General features: G+C 33.9%; 1 protein-coding gene across 6 annotated transcripts; it reads left to right on the forward strand.

Moving 5' to 3' along the window:
* The first annotated feature begins 1,080 nt into the window (after nucleotides 1-1,080).
* On the forward strand, nucleotides 1,081-21,959 carry LOC126703254 (BAG-associated GRAM protein 1). 6 transcript variants are annotated; one of them, XM_050402213.1, is made up of 18 exons: nucleotides 1,081-1,751; nucleotides 3,437-3,487; nucleotides 3,645-3,742; nucleotides 4,828-4,903; nucleotides 7,390-7,521; nucleotides 7,614-7,660; nucleotides 8,773-8,896; nucleotides 9,044-9,160; nucleotides 10,422-10,451; nucleotides 10,560-10,659; nucleotides 13,920-14,026; nucleotides 15,440-15,580; nucleotides 15,664-15,768; nucleotides 19,284-19,430; nucleotides 19,754-19,807; nucleotides 20,658-20,721; nucleotides 21,345-21,406; nucleotides 21,527-21,959. In XM_050402213.1, the coding sequence occupies exons 1-18, from the start codon at nucleotides 1,578-1,580 to the stop codon at nucleotides 21,641-21,643; spliced, it is 1,746 nt and encodes a 581-aa protein (XP_050258170.1). In that variant the 5' UTR covers nucleotides 1,081-1,577; the 3' UTR covers nucleotides 21,644-21,959. The 6 variants fall into 6 exon arrangements, with proteins under 6 accessions (XP_050258170.1, XP_050258168.1, XP_050258169.1 ...); XM_050402211.1 differs by having other exon boundaries at nucleotides 1,082-1,763; XM_050402212.1 differs by having other exon boundaries at nucleotides 1,088-1,763; nucleotides 7,393-7,521.
* Nucleotides 21,960-22,484: the final 525 nt, after the last annotated feature.

The following is a 22,484-nucleotide window of genomic DNA, read 5'->3' on the forward strand; positions in this document are numbered from 1 at the left end:
AATTTATTATACAATACTTTGAGAATACAATGATATGCTACATCTCCTCTCACATTTTTGTCATACACATGCCATGTTTCAGACAATGTTTTTACTGGTTATAATTTGAACAAATTACTGCTATTATTTTTTTATCTACTAATAATAACCAATAATAATTTACCATTTAAGATCTGTTGTGCAAGTATTGTGAAAAATATTATAGACATAACATTTTTCTTCTATAAGTTGAACCCACTACTGAAATTACTTTTTTATTCACTAATAACAACCAATAACAACTTACTATTTATGATTTATTGTGAAAACGTTGTAAACGTAATATTTTCCTTTTATAATTTATACCAAATTGAAATTAAATTCCACCAAATAAACAATGATAATTAATTTTAAATAATATCATAACAGCCAGTAACAACCTACCATTTAAGAACTGTTGTGAAAACATTGTAAAAGTAATATTTTTCTTTTATAATTCCCGAATTGAAATTAAATTCCACCAAATAAAAAATGATAATTAATTTTAAATAATATCATATATAGAAGTGCTACGTCCATAATATTTTCACAAAAATTATTTTTGAACTGGTTATAATTTGAATTTGTCACTAAAATTATTTTTTTACCCCACTAATAACAACATGTAACAATCTATAGTATTCATCCTAAGAATATTTTTTAGTTGCTCTTTACCAAAAAAATTGAAATAAACTCTATTCAAACTCCAATACAAAACAAATGCAGACACATTTTTCAACTCCACACATCATATCCAAATTTCATTATCATATACTTATTGATTGAGAAAGTCCACATCAATGTCATGATCAAATTTTGTGACTTCACATAATAATCAATTAATATCATCACCATTCACCAACATAACCGTCCCCTTTAAAACTCAAAAAAACCAAGAATCCCACCAAAATTTTCAACCCCTCCCTATAAAACCCCCCTCCACATTACCAAAAATTTCATCCAATTATCACAATTAAACCCAAACCCCCAAAACTCAAAACCAAGGGCAAATTAGTCAACAAAAAAATTGTCACAAAAAAACAATAAATACCCACAATTCCAACGAGTACTTTTCTTTCTCACACTTTATTTGAATCTTTCCCGTGCGTTGTTGTTCTATTCTATTCCCCCATATTCAATTCGCGATTCTCACTATTCCCAAAAAAAACCCTTCATATTCCCCGAAATTCCCACGCGCTCTAATACAACAGCACATATATTATGTTCCAAATTGGAGGGCATTTCCGTCATGAAAGCACTAAATTTATTAATCATTAATCAATTTTTTCAACGTCTCCAACGGTCCAAGCCTTTGAGTCCTTGACTCTCTTTCTCTCTCTCTGAGAAATTCTTTGTGCTTCGTTGGTGCGAAATTTCATGGTTTTGAAAAATTTGAAACCCTAGAAAATTCAACGAGCGAAGCAGCCATGGACCGCTTCGTTTCTTTGAAGTGTATATGATTTTGTTTTGTTTTTGTTTTTGTTCTGGTATTTCGATTTTTGTGTTGTCGCTCATTTTCGTGGCTGTTGAGCTTGGTGGTGGTGGTGGTGATTGTGACGATGATGATCGAAACGGCAATGGAGTTTCTGGTACCGTCGTGGTGGGAGATCAAGGTCACGGTGGCCGCCTCGGTCTTCGTCATCGTTGCGTACTGGTTCTTCACTTACCGGACTGAGGAATTCGTTGCTGATCGATCACTCGGCGATGTTAATTCGCCGAATCTCGTGGATCAGGTTAACCGAAAGGTTCAATTTCCAGTTCAATTCTAGTTTTTTTTTTTTTTTTTTTGGTATTTTGGTATTTTGGTTAGAGATTCGAATTTCTAGGATTTTAGTTGCTAGTTGTAGAAAATTTCTTTTTTTTGATGATTTGTGGGTATGGCAATGAATTGCTTTGGGAAATGTTGGTTGGGTAAATTATAACCGTTTTTTGTTGGTTTTTATTATTATTATTCGATTTTCAAGGATTACAATGGTTGATTGTAGTAAATTTCTCGTTTTACTGAGAATTTTGATGTGAATTTCTGTGGAGTTTTTTGTTTGTTTTTTAATTTGGATTTGAAGGGTGTCAATTGTAGTAAAGTTCTCGTTTTGATGAGAATCTCTGATTTGGACTTTTGTGGAAAATGTCAATTCTAGATTTTAAGGATTATAATTGTCAAATGTAGTAAATTTCTAATTTTTCTGGGAATTTTTTATGTGGGTTCCTGTGGAAATTGCCAATCCTAGCTAATCCTGTGGTTTTTTATTTGGATTTCAATGGCTAATTTAGTAAGTTTCTTAATTTTCAACTTTGATGAGGATTTTTGTGGTACTTAATAAATGCGGTCGGCAATAATGTTGAGGTCAGTTTTAATTTTTCTGGATTTGTTTCCTTAAATATTTGTTGTGAATGTATGTGGGTTTGTTATTGCAAGTTTAACATTCTTTGGTGTGCTTTTATTATAGGTTATAATAATTTTGTTAATTGTGTATTGTAAATTGTATATGGATGATAAAGGTTTAGGTTTGGATCCAGACCAGCTTTGTTTGGGTGCTGAAAAGATGTTTTAAATGAGAAGATTATAAATTTAGTATTTTGAATGTTTGATTATGATTTTTTTTTTGATAGATAAGAATATTTTAATTGAAAAGAGAATACTTCATGTACAGAAGACGCAAAGAACCCTAAAGAATTTCAAAGGAAAGAATTATCTACAATTTTAACTTAGTATTTTCCACTTAACATTTTTTTTTTTAAGTTAGTATTTTCCTATATCTGTACGTTTTTCTATTTTATGTTTTTATTTGGATTTTTTCCAAAGTTAATTTTCTTTTCAAGTCTTTTCTCTTCTTTTTGTTCCCTTTATCATCCCTTGGGTTTTATTGACATTACAAAATGTATATTGCTGTCCTAATTTTTCTTTGAAACTTGAGTTTTTAGCATTTTTTGTTCATGTTGTATTTAAAGTGTACATCTAGATATTTATTGGGTGGTTGCGGTGAATTACTACTACTTGTTGCCTTGTCCAAGGTCTTGTGATCAATTTAGTTCATAAGGATTCAATTTTGGTTCAGAACCTGATTTTTGTTTCCTTTTGTATGCATGTGTTTTATATTTCTTTATAATTATTATTATTAAATAAGTGAGAAAAAAAAATTAAAGACACGGCTTTGGGGGGGAGAGAGATTGAGATTTCGGAAAAATGTATTAACATACTGTCAATTATATGCTTATCATCATCATCATCATCATCATCATCATCATCATTAGAATATATTTGTTTAAATTCATGCTGAGGCTGACTAATGTTTGTGCTAGTCTCTATGTACACCCTTATTGGAATATGTTTATTCCCTGCTAGACACAGTCTGCATTTAACCGTTTCATGGAGTAATTTTTTACTTGTTTGACATGCAGTTTTGCACTTATTTTGTAGATGGTCCAATTGAAAGGAAATCCCCAAACCAATTCAGCATATTTAATCAAGGTATATAAGATCTTTTTAAAATTGTGTGTTTCTGGTGTTTGTTTTCATGATAAAGATTGGCATTAAGAGATTATATTTTATTTGATATTTGCTTAATGAAATGGGATCATCTCTTGCTTGTTGACACCTATACTGCACTCATTTCATTTTTTTCCAGTTGGAATTGTTGGCAGCTAAGAATCTTATTGGTGCAAACTTAAATGGCACATCAGATCCGTATGCTATTATTACTTGTGGTACAGAAAAGCGATTCAGGTTACTAATATTTTCCCATCCTTTGCGCTTTGTCTGAATGGTTGATGGTTTATAAAGGATGTTTAAATATATATATATATATATATATATCATTCTCTTCTTCTGTTGCTTGATATGATGCTTAGAATAGATTTTGTATATCTACTCTGTAATGTTTTTGTTTAGCAGCATTATATGATTATGTTTTTCATAATTAACAGAACTGAAGATACTATAGTATCTTCAGTTCTGTTTTAAGGAACTAATGTGCTTTTAATTTTGCAGTTCAGGTTTAGAAATTTATGTTTTACAGTGAATAGTGATTCAGCTGTTAGGAATAGGGAAGGACTAATGGTTTAGTGCATGTGAGATATGTGATCAACATTTGGAGTGATTTCAGTTTAATTGCTATAGCTAGGATTCTTGAGGTTTGTGGTTACTTTGTGTTCATCATCATGAACATGAAGTAAGTCTATTTCGCAACAAAACTTCAATGCTTATATAAAAAAGATGAGCCTAATTGTTGGCAGATTTTAAGGGTATTATTTAGATGGCATCATGGTTCATATACTTTAGGTACATTAGATTTGCCTGTACCTTTTCTTTTCTTTCAACAATATCAGGTTTATGAAACCATAATACCATAAGTTGGACTTTGATATAGAGTTATTGAGGGGAAGGTGCATATTGAGTACGTATTCAGTACTGATAATTAATATTAGTAGAGAGTCAAAATACTCAGTTTGCAGAATTTGTGTGCAAAGTATTGAGCTGGCTTATAAATCCTTTTCTTTATGGAATAGTACTACAGTTTGTTACTTAAATGTGGCTGTTTAAGTTTCGCATATTGTCAATGTTCTGCCAAGAGGTTTGTTGCTCAATTAGCACTTCTTGATGTTTCCAACTGAAACTTCTTGGGTTCAAATCCCCCCTCCTCCAACTTTCAAATTATTGGGAAAACAATATTTTTCAAAGTTCTTAGTTCTCTCTCTTCATATTGATGCTTACATTTCATCAAATCAAGATTTTTGCTAGATCTTTCAAGTTATTTTGATAGCTTTATTTGACCTTCTGTTATCTAATTTTAATATCTGTTTCTGATGCAGCTCAATGGTTCCTGGCTCAAGAAATCCCATGTGGGGAGAGGAGTTTAATTTTGCCGTTGAGGAGCTTCCTGTTGAGGTAGTAATCACGATTTATGATCCATACCATTCTTATAGTTATGGATCCAGAAAACATAGTTGTGGGACAATTTTGAGAAAATCTGTGTCATGACCTTTTAAATCAACATTTATTTTTCTGTATTGTGATCATCATCACCATCTTTGTTTTGTTTTTGCATAAATATGAATGTTCATTTTCTTCCAAAGGTAGGCATGCTGCTGACAGCCCGCTTGTCCAACCCCCTCTCCCTCTTTTAATTGAAGTCATACACATACATGTTATTCTTCTGAAATAGAATCACAGTGAGATGGTATGTTTTCAAAGAACATATTTTAGGGCTAGTTGGAGCTGGGGTAAGCAAGAATTTCTTATTCAATTTCTCTTTGATTGGTCTTGGTGTTGGGGTCTTTCGGATTGTTCTACTCTTATGGATTTTCTTGTCTCTTAGAATAGTTTAATGTTTTTTTGTTCCTCTTTGTTTCTGTTTGTTCTTTGTTGAACTCTATGTATCTTTTGTTCTATTCCTTTTTTAATAATATTTCCTTATTACCTATCAAAACAAGAGTATGCAGGAAACTAAGACCCTTTTTTCCCCTGGTTGAAAGGATGGGATGGTTAATAGGGGTAGCCCTTTCCTATCCATACAACAACAACAACTACAACAAATTCTTAGTCCAAAAAAATATGTCCCAATGTCGCTTGAGAAATTCAAACTCTTAAGGGGAAACCCTATGTATAGCCCTTCCCTATCCATAAATTCTCTATTCTGGGTGAGATATATAAAGAAGGAATAGGATGGGGAGATAGGATGGGAATTTAGGAAAAACTTAGGAATCAACACCCAACAATTGGAAAATTTCCAAAAAAAAAAAAAGTGTTTTCTATGTTTACTAGGGCTCTTTGAAATAGGCTTGCAAGGATTACATCAATGAGGAAAAAAATTTCGTAAAAAAAACCCGTAATCCTAAAAAAAATTAAAGTCAACGTCAAAATTCAAAAATAAATTGGGTTCAAAAATAAAAAATTGTGGAAGAAATCATGAAATGATATTGCTTTTACTCCTTGCATAAATATGACACCAAGATCCTTATATATCTTTCTACTAATATTTTTTTTCCACATATTTATTCAAAATCTAGATGAAGGTTAAGTTTAATGTTGCTTGTTAAACTACCACTTGTCCTGAAGGTTTAAGTTATTAGGAAATAGAGAATTTAATTATTATAATAACACCTCCCTCACTTGTGGGCCTAAATTCTCCTTAATGATTAGCCTCGACCTGGTGCAATTTGGTGGGGTTGGTTGGGTGCAGATGTTCCGTTTTGGGCTTGGCTGAATTGTGGTGTTTTATTTATTTATTTTTTTTTGAGGGCTAAATGGGGCCAGCTCAAGTGCCAAGTTACAGTTTTAATTTTTTGTACTGCTTTAAACAGGATTGTTTGGTGCCAGCCCAAATGTCATATTTACATAGAAGAAAACTATTCGCCATACATTAATTAAAAATTTATACAGGCACATGGTTATGAACACAGTCTGTTACCTAATATTGTAATTCCAGCACAGAAACCCATAACTTGAATCTAATTTACATTGAAAACCCAGCAACACATACATAAAAAGCATTGGAACTAACAAAAAAATGAATTTAGTAGGAAGAAGAAATGTAACTTTAGCAGGAGCCATTGCAGTATATTAAAATAGCCTTAATAAATCAAATCCTTATAAATTATAGGGCAAGCATAAACCAACTTCACTAAACTTTAAACCAATTCACTGTCAAGCATACTAGACTAGACTAGACTTGTAATAACTCAAGGTAAGCACTAGCCACATTTGCGCTTATACCCTAAAAGGACTAGTCAAGTTACAATTAGAGCTCCTCGTAATCACTTATAAACCCAAGATCCGCCTAGTGTACACCTGATGTGGGACTCAACATATGCTCATACAACATGCACTCTAACAATCTAATTTAATCAAACCCTAACAATTTGGGGTATCACAATCTCCCCCACTTAAATTTCTAATATTATCATCAAGACCACGTTGTGTTGCTATGCCCTTGATATTAGGTTTGCTTTGATACCATTTGTTACGACACAAGGAAAACTCCTTTCAAATCTGCACTTATTCCCCAAACAGATTAGTCAAGTTACAATTGGGGCTTATCGTAATCACTTGTAAACCTAAAATTGACTTAGCAAACACCTGATGTGAGACTCATCACATGCTCTCACAACACATGCTCAAATAATACAATCCAATCAAATTTGCACAATGTAAGGTATCACAAGACTACAACTCTACTAGTTTCAATATAGATACACTAGTCTACAAGTCTATCTATGTTTCATTGGACATACATGTTAAAATGTACGATGTGAAGTAAGAAAGATGACATATTATTTGGCCTGTTTTTTTGTTAACATAGATCTCTCTATTGGCTTTACTGGTTCTTTAAGTAGGCTTGGAATATGAAGCTGATTTTGTTCTCTACTGGGTAGCAGATTAATGTGACAATATATGATTGGGATATAATTTGGAAAAGCACTGTTCTTGGTTCGGTGACCGTTCAAGTTGAAAGTGAAGGTCAAACTGGTGCAGTATGGCATACATTGGATAGCCCATCAGGGCAGGTATCTTCCTTTTTTTGTTTCACTTTAATAGTGTTTAACATCATTGATCATACTTTATAGAGACCAACACAACTCTGGTATTTGCTTGTCAGGTTTGTCTGGACATTAGAACAATAAAACTGTCTGCAAATTCTCTCGGGTAGCTTTTTGTTGTACTTTTTTTAAAAATGTTTACATTTAATTATATTGGTTGGCTCATCAATCTCTCCCCTCTCTCCCTCTCTCTCTCTCTCTAAATATAGACACACACATATGTAATGCCAAATTTGAACTGTTTTTGGGGTACATGGCTTTGTACTTGTGCAGAGAATGTACCCTCATTTTGGAAATTTCATGTGTTTTGTATCCCGGAAATTGTTATAGAACATTTTTATATTTTCTGTACTTTAATCTTGTTAAATTTGTGATGGAATCCATCTAGATATTTAGCACATATTTCATTTGACTTGACTCCATGTTATGTATAGTAATGATGCAGTAGCCTGATGTATTAACATTACTCATTAGCTTACAGCAACAGTCATTAGATTACAGCAGCAGCAGCAGCAGTTAGAAGAATAATCTAGTAGTTTTAGTGTAATATTGTAATAAGCAACTTTAAGTAACAGCTAGAGTTAGCTAGAGCTTTTGTAACTCAATTAGTTAGCAGCCAAGGCTGTTAGCTAGAAGTTAGTAATTCTGTTAGCAGTTTAACAGCTGGCATTAGGCCCTGTGCTGAGTATGTTAAAGTCCTTAGAAGTTAGTACTTAAGTGTGGCATGTATAAATATCCCTAAGCTGTACAAATTATTCAGTTTTGAATGCAATTGCATAGATTAGCCTAGTGCTATTTTCAAGAGATGGATTTCTTTTAAGAAGGTTTTGTCACACCTTGTTCCTTGTTCTAAGCAACTCTCATTTCCATTAATCAATTCTAAGCCTAAACTGCAGCCCCTTAGAATCCCTGCATCAAGTAATGATTGTGAAATATTTTTCTGAATAATTCTTTGATTGTGCTGGGAAAATACAGACTGTTGCCATTTCCTTTTTTTTTTCTGGTTGATGTAACTTTGATTTCTTGCTAATGCAACTATAGCCTTTTTATGGAACAAATACGCATGTGCTGGTCCAGTTTATTTTCCTTTTAGATGTGTCATTCTTTATTACTAGGATGGAACCTTAATTCAAATATTGTTGTGTTATTGTTAGCATTATCATTTCATTTCTAATAAATTTAAAATTTCTGTTGTAATGACTAATAATTTACCATTAGGGATGTGAATGGCTATGCTGGAGCTAATGCTCGAAGAAGGATTTCTTTAGATAAACAAGGGCCAACTGTGGTTCATCAGAAGCCAGGGCCTCTTCAAACAATATTTGACCTCCCTCCAAGTGAGGTGAGTAGCATAAACTCTGCTCTGGGAGTAATTTTTATCTCCTGAAGTTTCAAATTGCATATATATAACTATAAGTATATATGATTCTTTATGTTCTCTCTCTGGTAATTCCAGTTGTGGGCCTAATTAACACTGTACTTGTTTCAGGTTGTTCAACACAGTTATTCTTGTGCACTTGAGAGGTCATTCTTGTATCATGGCCGTATGTATGTCTCTGCGTGGCACATTTGCTTCCATTCAAATGTTTTTTCTAAGCAAATGAAGGTTAGCCTGTCATTCTTCTTTCCTAAGGTTGAGCCAATATTATTGTTAGCAAGCAAGTTTGAGACAATATTATATGGGTATATTATTTCTTTTGAGGATCTCCAGAGAGCATCATTGGTATGAATTACTTTTAGGAGGAGCTCTGATCCTAAATCACCCATACACTTTCAACGTTGTCATCTCACATATAAAGGTGCAAGAAGAACATCAAATGACTTTTTATGTTTCTCTGCATTAGAAAGTTGCTGGTTTAGTTAAATTTATGAGTGAATGGCTTCTTTTATAGATTACTGAAATAGGCTGGAGTCATCCACAAGGTCTTATTATGAGCTTTTTAAAGTTATTGGGTTTTATTTGGGTTGAAGTGGTAATTAGTTTCAACATAGTACTTAAATGCCCATGGAGACAAAGTCCTAGTAGAGTTAGGCTTAATTTTCAATAAATATTGATTTACACTTCCAACTAATAGAACACAAGTTTTATGAGATTTTTTTTAACAACTATGCTATTGAGGTTTGTGTGACACCGATACATTTCTTTTCCTTGAGCTGTGATGCTGGGGATACTTAAGTGTGATACTTAGGAAGCTAGGTGTAAGATTAATATTTATCTTTTTCTTATAATTTTCCATGAATCTCAAATTAAGGCTAGATCTAAATTTCTACCTATTCTTTCTCTTAAATGCAAATCTTTAAACTCCCTAAAGAAAATAGCTCCTTAATGACCACAAGAAGCAAAAGCACCAGTTGAAATAAGAGTACAACCAAGGAAATTTCTTCTTTCAACCTTAGGAACAGCTGCTTATTATATACATATCCCTAAACTCCTATTTTGTGTATTATTTTCAAATACAAAAACTGAAAATTTAAACATTTTTATAGATGTCATATCTTATAATTTTGCATGCACGGTAGGTATAGGGAGAAAATGTAATCTAGCGGTGGATTTGTCAAAATACACATCTCACAAAAAATTATAGTGGTGTAACATGACCAAATGTTAAATTAGGTGTAACTTGAACCCAACCCATATATATTATTTTTATTATCTTGGTTATACTTTCATATCAATCTATGTTGTTGGCTTCCCGTCTTAATTTTATGTTATTCATCCTCACTGGCATAAATTCATGGATACACATAATTAGAGTGATTTAAAAAAAAAACTTTCCACGGAACATTTTGTTGAAGGTAATTTTAGGATTTTAATTGTTATTATTAGAATTTTAAATTATTCATTGATTTCTTTATAAATTTAACAGGTGGTTGTATCATTTGAAGATATAGATGAGGTATGTGCTCTCTCGCTCTCTCAATTCACACACTTGACCACCTTGTTGAATGATATGTAATGCTGAGTTATGGATTTATTTATTTTTTATTTATTTATTTTTATGAAGATACGAAGGAGTCAGCATGCATTCATTAATCCTGCTATTACAATTATTCTTCGCATGGGTGCTGGTGGACATGGTGTACCTCCTTTGGGAAGTCCTGATGGTTAGTAATTGTTTTTGAATGCTTGAAGGGATTTTTATTATATATCTTTCTTGAAGTTAAGATGTACAAATCTTGTGCTTGAAATGAAAGTAGCTTTTCGTGATAACTTTCCTTTTTCGTTTGAAAGGCATGATTATGATTTTATAATGATGCAATGGGCTTAGATATATTGTGTAGGTAGTATCAAATTAAAATATGGTGCTAGAATGGCGCATCCATTGAATTTAATTGTAATGGATGTTAGTAGTTGACCTGATTTTTCAAGTTGAAATAGAAATTTAATCATTGGTATACTTTATTAAAAAGTTGCTCAAATGAGAGCTTTCAGCAGCTCTATTGTGCTTGCTCATTTTGTTGGTAGTATCCACATGAAGGAATGAACTGATATTTAATATTGTGATACGCTAAAAGCTAGTCCACTCATCAAGATCTTCTTTTTGGAGGTTTTGTTGAAACTTGTATGATTGAGAAACTGTATTTTGAAGTTTCTGTAGAAAAGCTGTGTAATTCCTTTGTAGTCAATGTTTCAGCTGGTTTCAGTCATATTCATGAGATTAAAGTTCTCTAGACAGCAGACTGTAATACGAGTTTGCATGTTGAATGTGGAAAAAGAAAGGAAAAGATTATACATAGTGAGAAATATACCTAACACCTTAGGTATTAATTTAGACCCCAATTTCCAAAGTTTACAGCTTAATCACTTTTAAGCTAAGTTAAACATTAATTCCAAATATAAGTGATTATCCAATTTTATATTGATTGGATATTCATTTAAGCCTTCAGTGCATTTAAAGCAATTTAAATGAGCAGTAAAAAGAATGTAAACCACAAAATAACACTGATATGTTATCTGGAAATCCCAAGATCCGGGTGGAAAAACCTCTCCATAGCACCGACGTCGATATCAAAACTTTCTACTAGTGAACAGTTGCATTGCAATACAAGATACACAATAAGCCCTCCAAATCTAAAGCTATCCTAGTACTTGGGCCCTCCATGCTCCTACTAGCAACCGATTTCGCTTAGTTGTTTCTTCAATTAGTCTCCGGAAAATGCACGTTAAGCCGCCGACCATAAGCTGCGCAAGTCTCCTTTGATTTGTGGTATTGCTCCAATGCTTCCCATCTCCAAAAAACTCGCTACACTCAAGTATGGTGAAGAAGGTGATTGACATAATCTCCTCTCATTGATATGTCAATAGTGAGAGGGAAGGAGAAGAGAGAAAAATGATGTGTGAATAGCTCTCTCAAATGGAAAATGGTTTTCTCTTTCTCACTCTCAAAGAGGCAATCTGAAAGTTGCTCTCACAATCTCTCTAGGGTTTTTTGTGTATGGGAACAGGAGGTATGGATTGGGATTGAGCTGGTAAGAGATAAAAATGAAACAGTTGTTCTGTCCTCGAGCAACTTGCAGGAATGAACTTCTTGTGAGTTGTTCTAGAAAAGCCTCCTCCTTTATCTGCCACGCGTTGAACTTGTGGGAACGACTTCATCTTGCGGGAGTGAAACTCATCTACCCAATTACAATGTAATCCCAAAAGTACAATGAAATGAGAAAAATTACAAGCAAATTTGGCACGGAATTCAGCCAACAAAAATTAGAACTTAACACATAGAACTTAGTTTTTCAATTCTTAGGACTCAGGAGAATCAAACAAGGTCTTTTCACAAAATAGGAAAAGATGCTTGGATCTATGTATGACTGGGTATTGATTTTCAAGGATAGGGTGGATGAAGGCTCTGATGAAATGATTTTCTTTCAGTTCTCTTGAATTATTCTTCTATTATTAAGATTGTCTTTCTTTGAGTTTTGTCTCAGAGCTTTTTCTTTTGGTCTTGTGAACATTGAGACTGAGTAAATCTATTTCTGAATGTTTCTTAAAAATTACTTTGATTGAAACTTTTTTGGATTATGTGAAGTTGAAGGAAAGACTGATCTCGGAGAGAATGATTATTTTGTCCTTTTTATTTTGTTGCTACCTACCATAGAGGTACTTATTTCACTCAGAAAGCTCCTCCCACACAGCCGGGTTTGCAGCCTCTCCCTCCCTAGTAATTCCATTGGTATTTTTGTGTTGGAGCTATCTAGGTTTAGGGAACAATATATCTTGAATTTGACATGATTTAATCGGAAAAGGTGGTTCATGTTAGGCATAGGTATTGGTTTTAACATTCTTGTGGCTGAATATGTTTTGTGATATGTGCTAGTTTTCTTGCTGGCTAAAATGTTTTTAGTCCTCCAATCACAATTTTTAAATTCAACTATATAATATCTCTTTGTGGTATTTATTAAATTTTTGTTCAGTGAATTTTCCTTACTCTGAAATTTTATCATTTAGTCTATTAGGTTCTATCATGGCCAAATGGGGTAGATTTCCGGACTATGCTTTCCTTTGTTGGTCGTCTTCCGATTGTGTGTTTTACTCCTAATCTTTATGTTTCATATTTCAGCTTGTAATTAATAATGAATGAATCATGTCATAAGATGCACTAAGTATACCTGAGTTGAATGCAGCTTCTGAAAAAGTGCCTCTTCCAGTTAGAATCTTGATTGCATGTAAGATATCTTACAGTATTATGAACTATATTTCTTTCTTCACGATTGTCTCTCTAAAATACCCTTGTGCTTGTGTAGGTGGCATGCTTAATGTCAACCTTCTAGCATTTTGTTTTGTGTCCCTACCACATACATGCGTGCAAGTTGGGATGCATGCAGAATGGATCTTGTTTGGTAGTCAGTCTGCTAACATTTTATAATGACCTGTGTCTTTTCTGCCTAAATAAAACTTTTCTTTCTGTTACAGATTGCATGTTAAAGAGGTTTAGTTTTTGGAACAATAAGTTAATTGGTTCACTTATCTAGGAGTGTTCTGTTGGCATTTTACAAAAATAATGCTCAAATTTGATGGTTAGAACTGGAGGCAAGTAAGAAAGATATTTTTATGAACTAAACAATTTGTTTTTCTCATTGTTACTTATTGGTAAAGCACATTTTTTTGCTCAATCCCACAGTGGGGGAGGTGCTCAGTTAAAGCCTTGTACTTTCATTTTGCACCTAAATTTGCTTTAATAGGCTATACTTTTATTTATGGGCACTCTATTGATTGTCTTTCCTTTATTTATTTTTTTCTGTCTGGTTTGTATTTTTTCTTCCAACTTGATGAGTGTTTTAAGTTACCGAAGTGCTTTTAGGAAACATCTGTAATTGAAGCTATGTTATGATGTATTTATATGGCATTTATTCTGCTTTTCCATTTTCAGGTAGAGTCAGATATAAATTTGCATCATTTTGGAACAGGAATCATGCATTAAGAGCTTTACAGCGTTCTGTGAAGAATTACGAAGCTATGTTAGAAGCTGAGAATAAGGTCCATTTCTTGTTCTGTGCAAACTTTAATTTAGCTATTGATACACTTTTAATAGAATTTCCATACATAGGTTTAGTCATGCTTATCAACTGTAAAATACGAAGCCTGATTTGGAATTTTGAAGAACAGTCATGTAAAAATAAAATATATATTCATATTAAAATAACAAACATTACATTATTTTGTGTGACCTTTTGGTATTCTGCAATATCATGACAATGAGTTTGGAATTAGAGACCCCTAAATTTGTTTGGCTTTGCAAATATCTCATTTTCGCACTTACTACTTCCAACACAAGCGTTCATAAAATATGATTTAAAAAAATATATATTTATGTAATTTTAGATTATTTTAAAATTTAGATAGGATTGTATGTTTGTATGCCATGATTGATGACACGTGCTAAACTAGAATTTCATTAACTATTATGCTCATTAAATACTTTCGTAGTTGTTTAGTGTGATGTTTAATAACGTATATTTTTAAAACTGTTTGGAATCTTTTATTTTTTTGGGTAAGGAAACAAACAAGACTGGATCTAAATTGCTTACCTACCATTCATTTCGTAAAAATTTCACAATTTATTAACAGGGGGTGAGGTTCTGAAACCTGCTTACCATCAAGAACTCAAATATTTTAATATAAGTGTTAGAAATATTGGTTAAATGATTGAATTTACCATATCCCAATAGCAATCAATTACATTTATTTTAAAATAAAATCAAAATAATTAAAATTCAAACCATATAATAATCCTCATTTCTCTTTGTTTCATTTTTACTTATTACTTGACAATGATGATGAGGAAAACTATGATTTTTTTTGAACTCTTGTTAGGACGCTGCTCATGTGAATTAATACATGTGACACCCTAGATCAGATTTGGATATTGTCTAAGTGTGTGTTGTGTGGGTGTGTGATGAGTCCCACATTGAAAATTTACTGGGTAAACCTGCGCTTTATTAACAACTATAAGGAGATTCAATTGTGACTAGTCTTTTAAAGTATAGCGCAGATATAGTTAGCACTTTTTCTTGAGTTGTTAAAAATGGTATTAGAGTTGGCCCAGCAATTATGTGTGGGCTCAGAGACACTACCCCACATTGTGGGCTCTAACGAGTACGTTAAGGATTTAAGTGGGGTAGTTTGTGACACCCTAGATTTGATTTGGGTATTGCCTGTGTGTGTTGTGTGGGTGTGTGATGAGTCCCACATTGGGAATTTACTGGGTAGATTTGTTCTTTATCAATAACTGCAGGGAGTTTTTCCTTGGGTCGTTACAATACATCAGTTATAGTGTACACCTTGTGAATAAATTCTTAAGGTCTTCTTTTCTCTTGTTGCTTCAATATAGATTGGGTAACTTAGGTGTTTTATTTTTGTTTATTTATTTTTTTAATTTCTGATATACAGGAGAAGGCAGAGTCAGCTCTGCGTGCACATAGCAGCTCTACCAGAAGAAGTAAAACACAGGTTGAGATTCCTGAAGATGTGCCAAACACTGGAAAGGTTCAAGTTTTTATCAAGGAGGAAGCTCTTGTTGGTATATGCAATGTATGCATTGTTCTTTTCCTCTACCACTTAGATGTAGTTTGTTATCTTGTTATTAGCATGCAATTGATTTATCTTCTGCACAGGATGTTTTCCCATGCACAGCCGAGCAGTTCTTTAATATCTTGTTGAATGATGGTTCAAATTTTACAAATGAGTATCGTTCAGCACGGAAGGACACTAATCTTGTTGTAAGTAACAATCTAGCTTATGGTAATCATCCCTCTTCATATATTAGGAAGTATATAATTAGCTATATTAATTAGATTCACATGATTATGCATCCACACTTGTAAAAATCTATGGTATTATTGTTTTCTTCTATGGGACACTTGTCCTTATATTGTGACCTTTCTGAAGTCTAGACAGTGATGGTGGACCAATGAAATTTTGTTTTCATGAGCTTGAATCTCTAGGAATCAATGTGTTAAGTTTGTGCTCATATTCACCACGATAGTGACGATTACATTCCCTCCATATGCACCACAACAAATACAACGGTACTAAATTCCAAATGTCTGATAAGTGTTTCCCCAGCCAATTCCTCCAACCAAACAAAAGACAAACACCGTTTCTGGTAAGACCCAAAAAACCCAAAAAGATTGAAAGACGAAATACTATAACTTTTGAGCCTTCTCACAATGAATCAACAAATGATCCATGGTCTCTCCATAACAGCGACACATGTAACACCAATCAACAAAATCAAACCCCTTACTCTTCATATTTACCCCAGTGAGTATTTTATTCCAAGCTGCAGTCTAAACAAAAAAGAAACTTGCCTAGGGGCCTTCACTCCCCAAATACCTTTCCAAGGAAAAGCGATAGAGGAGGAGCCTCATAGTGCATTATAGTGCGAGTGAATGTCGAAGTTCCCATTCCTCTTCAAAGTCTATCTCAATTGGTATTCAGTCACCATTTTCAGTCAAAGGGATATTATTCTCCAAAAATCATTCAAATCTTGGGTGAACCTCACATCCTAAGTCCTCCTTTCCCCCTTCCTTTGCCTAGTCAAGGATAAAGCAACAAAAACATCTTTATTAGTGGCTATCTCATACACTACTAGAAATGTCAATCAAAGATGTGAATCCCCACACCAACAATCATGCCAAAATCTCACTCTATTCCCCACCCAAATCTCAAAGCAAGTATATTGATTAAAATCCTCCCAACCCATACAAATGCCTCTCCACAAACCACATCTAGGAACACCCTTGCCCAACTTACAAGTCCGTACCCCCACTCTTCCCCAAAGTTTATAGCTACCACCCTCCTCCAAAGTCGATTCTCCTCAACCCCAAAGCACCGTAGCCATTTTCCTAATAGGGTTTTATTAAAGGTAGTCAGTTTTCTCATCCCTAAACCACCGTTGGCCATAGGAACACACTTTATCCCATCCTACCAAATGTTGCTTAGATTCACACCCCATACCTTCCTAGAGAAAGTCCCTTTGCAATTTTTCAATCTTATTGGCCACACTAGTTGGAACGTTAAAAAGTGATAAGAAGTAGGTAGGAAGACTTGATAATTTACTCTTATCAAAGCCAGTTTGGACAAATACAACATCTTCCAACCTACCAATCTTCTCTCAAATTTCTTCAAGATAGGATTCCAAATAGAAGAATATTTATGAGAGGCCCCTAGAGGCATGCCAAGATAAGACATGGGTAAATTCCCAATCCTACACCACAAAAAAGCCCTGCCAAAACATGTAAATTATCTGCCGCCCCAATTGGGCCATTTTGCTCTTATAGACATTAACCTTCAAGCCAGTGACAACTTGAAAATATAGAAACAACATCCGTATATGAAAAATTTGCTCCACATCTGCATCACAAAACAAGATCGTATCATTTGCAAACAAAATATGTGAAACACAAGCTCCATCTGCTCCCCTACCATTAGCCTTACAACTGCTATTTAAACCAACCCTCTCTACTCTCTTCAACATCCAACTAAAGACCTCCATCATGATCAAAGACAACATAGATGATAGCGGATCTCCTTGCCTCAATCCCCTCGAACTTACAAAATAATCAATTGGAGGCCCATTTACCAAAACAGAGAACTAAATTGTGGAGATGCAAGTGTGAATCCACCTACACCATTGCTCTCCAAAGCCCCATCCTCCTCAATAGATCTAGGAGTGACTCCCAATTCACATGATCATAAGCTTTTTCAATATCTAGTTTGCATATAACCCCTAGAACTAGACTCTTCACTTGACTATCCACACATTCATTGGCAATAAGAACTTAATCAAGGATTTTTCTACCACCCACAAAGCCATTTTGAGATTCTAAAATCAGCTAGTCTATAACCATTTTCAGGTGATTTGCTAACACTTTAGCCAAAATTTTATACATGCTCCCCACCAAACTAATATGCCTGAAATCTCTAATATTGGAGGCATAATTCTTTTTAGGAATTAAAACAATGAAAGTAGCATTGAGGGATTTTTCAAACTTACTATATTGGTAAAATTCCTCAAAGAAGGCTAGTACATCTTTTTCCAGCACTTGCCAACAATGATGAAAAAAGGCCATAAAGAAGCCATCCGGACTTGGAGCTTTATCCTCTTGCAAATCCCTAACAACATAAAGAATCTCCTCCTTATTAAACTACCTTTCAAGCCATCCCCTATCCAGTCCCCCTATTTGCTGAAACTCTAAAACCTCCGCCATAGGTTGCTATACCTTAGTCTCCTGGTATAGTGTTTGATAAAACTGTACTATCTGAGAAGCCACTTTAGATTCCTCCTTATACAATAGATTCCAAATAACCGATGAGTGATTTCCAAACCAATTCCTCCAACCATACAAACGAGTGATTTCCAAACCAATTCCTCCAACCATACAATAGATCTTTCACGCACTAGTAAGACTCCGGAGATATGAAAAGATTTAAATACAAAACAGCACAATTGATAGGCCTCTGTGCAATGAATCAAAAGATGATCCAGCCCTCCCTACTGCAGCGACACGTGCAAAACCAATCCACTATAGTATATCATCTTCTCCTAAGATTGTCATAAGTAAGGATCTTCCCTCGTGCCACTGTCCAACAAAAAAACCACTCTCCATGGGGCCTTCACACCCCAAATACCCTTCCAAGGGAAAGTGACAAGGGAGGACCCCCTCAAAGCATCATAAAAAGAACAGATATCAAACTCCCCATTTTTCTTAATGTATTTTCATTAAAAATATTGAATGCTTACAGTTTTTGAAATTCCATGTTATTAGAATGCTTCATGTTGGTTTTGGTCACAACTAAAATAATTTGTGCATTTCAACCAAAATTAATAAAAATGTTAGTTCCTTGAATGGACCCCAAGTGACTTATTGTGTTGTTTAAGTCCCATGCAATGTGAATAGTAAAACTATGCAGTTGTTCCTGATATCATGTATGCATATTATTAAATGAGGAGAAATTTTATTCATTCATTACATTTGTGGCTTTGATTTCAAGCTCAGTGCATTTTTCATCTGAAGGGCTGACCAGTACACATGGTGCCCTGGGGCCTTGGGCTCTTGTTAACAATATTGTTCTGTATAATTTTTGCCCTGTTCCTCTGGGTTAGTGGAGGTTAAGTTAGTCTAATTAATTTAAGTGCTACCGTGGAATTTTTTGACCCTAGAAGATTAAGTTGTCAGTTGCTGTTTGGCAGCTGTATTAACCTTAGATCTCATGCTTATCCTTATGCCAGATGGGACAATGGCATGCTGCTGATGAATATGATGGTCAAGTCAGGGAGATAACATTCAGAACCCTTTGTAACAGTCCAATGTGCCCACCAGACACAGCCATGACAGAATATCAACACGCTGTTCTATCTCCAGACAAGAAAAGGCTGGTATGAATACATATTTTCCTCCTATCTTAAATTTTTAGTTGTTTCATTACTATCGTCATCATCCCTATAATATTTAAGAGTCGTCACTTCCTTTCCCTTTATATAAATGGTACAGGATAAGATCAAGGGATCAATTTTGTATGGGTGCATGAATTGTATTTGCCTATTTGGAAAAGGATTTGTTACTTTTCTTCCTCTTTTATGTAGCCTATCTTTTGTTGCTAGTAGAGATGCTGACATATTTTCTTTTTCTATGTATCTTCTCAAGTTGTTTAATTTCCTTTAATTTATCAAACTATAATGGGAGTTTTTCTTTCTTGTAGGTGTTTGAGACTGTGCAACAGGCGCATGATGTTCCATTTGGGTCCTGCTTTGAGGTATTTTCTATTTTGCTTATCTTGTTTTTTGCTTCAACATTCGTTTATGGTTGGTTGTGTACTTTATACCTCAATCTTATATGTATTACATGAATTCAGTTTTGTCCTTGATTTGAGACTACAAAAAGCTTATCTACAGTTCAAAGATTACAAATAGACTAGATTTAATATTATTTCTTAAGTGTAGAAGAGAATGAATTTTGGGTGCAACAGATCCAAATGCAATCTGATAACAAATTTGGTGGAGAACTAGAAACACCGAAATTGTCATGGGACATATGAAAGATTTGATAGGAATACAACATGGAAATTCTTGAAAAACTAGGATATGAATGATGTGGATATGTCAATTAATAATTATATATTTTTAGATATTTTTTATCTTGATTTTATGTCTACAAAACAGATAACATGCATTAATAATGAATAGCCGAGAAATAAATAATTTTAAGCCATTGGTGTATCCCTCCAGATCATGATTAATCTGGCTTGAGGGATTTTTTTTTGGTGTGTGTGTTTTCCCTTTAATTCAAGCCATTGGCGCATCCTACCTGTGCTTGGGTGTCTGAGCCTTTTCCATGTCAAATATACATCAAACACTAATGCACCAGAGGTTTTGGAATATCAGTGCTCCATGGGTGGGAACCCTGGTTTTGAAACCTGGGCAACCTACAATTGGAAAGGCGGTTGTTCTGTTGTGATTACACAGCAGTAGAGTAGGTATATTTGGCATAGATGGTAAGTAATTTGTTAGCTTTGTATGGTTCTGATCTGTAAAACAACTATTTGTTGATTTATTTTTGCTGCCATTTTATTCTACGTTTTAAGTGACATGAATTTGTTGCATCAGGTCCACTGTAGATGGTGTTTGGAGACAAACGCTGAAGACTCAAGTACCATTGATATTAAAGTGGGTATGTATTCAATTGTCCCCCAGTTCTATCTTTGACTGTCATTAATCTGCATATATTCCATTCTTGTAATTATTTTGCCACTGAATTTTGTATGCTTTACCATAGATCATTGCAACCCTAGCCAACTATGATCTAGGATCATTCAGTCTGAAAAGTGGTACCAAAATGCGGTGCACTTTCAATTCACTAATTTTGATGTTTCAGAAATTTTCTTTTTATTTATTTATTATTTATTTTGGCTTCCTAGCCAATTTAGAAATTAGAAAGTAGTGTCTAGCCTGGGCATCTTACAGAGATTTCAGTTTTTGGGTACCAGGCTCAATTCCAGAGATTTTAACTGAAGGCCACCTAATTGCATTCTAATTTCTGATGAAACACTTTCCGTGTAAACAAGTTTAACCCCTGCAGTTCCACAATTTGAGCTATGTGGTTTACCATGTGCTTGTTCCCATTTCATGTACCACCATGATCCATAGTTTAAAATTTGCAAATCTGTAGCATTCTATGGAAATATTATAAATCGTTTGGTCTCACTTTGCATAGTTTAAGATTTAGTTTTTCTTCTCAATTCTATTCAGGAATTTGTTTTTGGTTTTTAATCAAATTGGTGGCAACTTCTACAGGTGCACATTTTAAGAAATTTTGTCTGATGCAATCCAAAATAAAGTCAGGGGCTATCAATGAGGTTGGTAAATCTAATTTTTTTCTTCTTCTCATCACTCATAATCGTGTATTCTGTCCATCAAAAAAAGGAATGGATTAAATGTTTGAAATCTATCTAATTATTTACTTCCACTTAATGTAGTACAAGAAAGAGGTGGAAGTGATGTTAGAGGTGGCCCGTTCTTATATCAAGTCAAATACTTCTAATAGCAAGACTGACACTACTGCTCCTCAATCTGTAGCTCAAGACAGCAGCTAATATTTTCAGCGACCTCAGATTGGGTTTGCTTGTGTATTTGTCAATTTTTTTAAAATATAAAAAAAAATATAAAAAGTCATATATACGTAGAGCCACCGATGTTCCTTGTGGTGGCAAATAGGTTTTTATCTTCTGTATTCTTAATGTAATCTCACCCTGTCTCCTTAGGTGAGAATTAGCGGTGTACATGCTTGTAATCTTTTTTTTTTTTTTTTTACAAATCTCAGTTTTCTAAGGCATTTTGGAACATTTCCTTTTGTTGTTGACGTATATCCTTTCATTGAAGACATACTAAAATAGCTTGGTAATTAAAATATAGTATTGTAAAATATATGCAGTTTGTAATAGTTCAAGATTGGCATAGCTGACCAACAATTTGATGAAATAGCTTGGTTAAATGTGGTTATGAGACTACCCCTTTTCCCCTTTCCCATGAGGATGAAAAATACAATTGCATTTGGTTTAGGATTGAAGTTAGTAAGGGATTTGAGGGATAATTGTTTGGTATGAATTTTATGATATAATGGATTAGGTATCTGAGGATTCTGTTCCAATAAAAATAATTTTCTTATGGATTTAAAATAATACTACTATATTATACTTCATCATCATTCCAATAAAAATAATTGTGTCATGAAGTTAATAGAGTATTGTACACCTAATCATTTTAGATCAATGCATTCATTAATAAAGATCAAACCTATCTAAATAATAGTTTACTAGGTTGGTGAGTATGATATAATTTGTCATGGTTTGAGGAAGCATTAGTCACATTGTGCTAGTCACATTTGCTTTATATTCTAAAAGAGTTAGTCAAGGTGTGAATAGGACTATTTGTAAT

The sequence above is a fragment of the Quercus robur genome, chromosome 10 (genome assembly GCF_932294415.1).
Source record: "Quercus robur chromosome 10, dhQueRobu3.1, whole genome shotgun sequence".
In the NCBI taxonomy this organism is placed as follows: Eukaryota; Viridiplantae; Streptophyta; class Magnoliopsida; order Fagales; family Fagaceae; genus Quercus; species Quercus robur.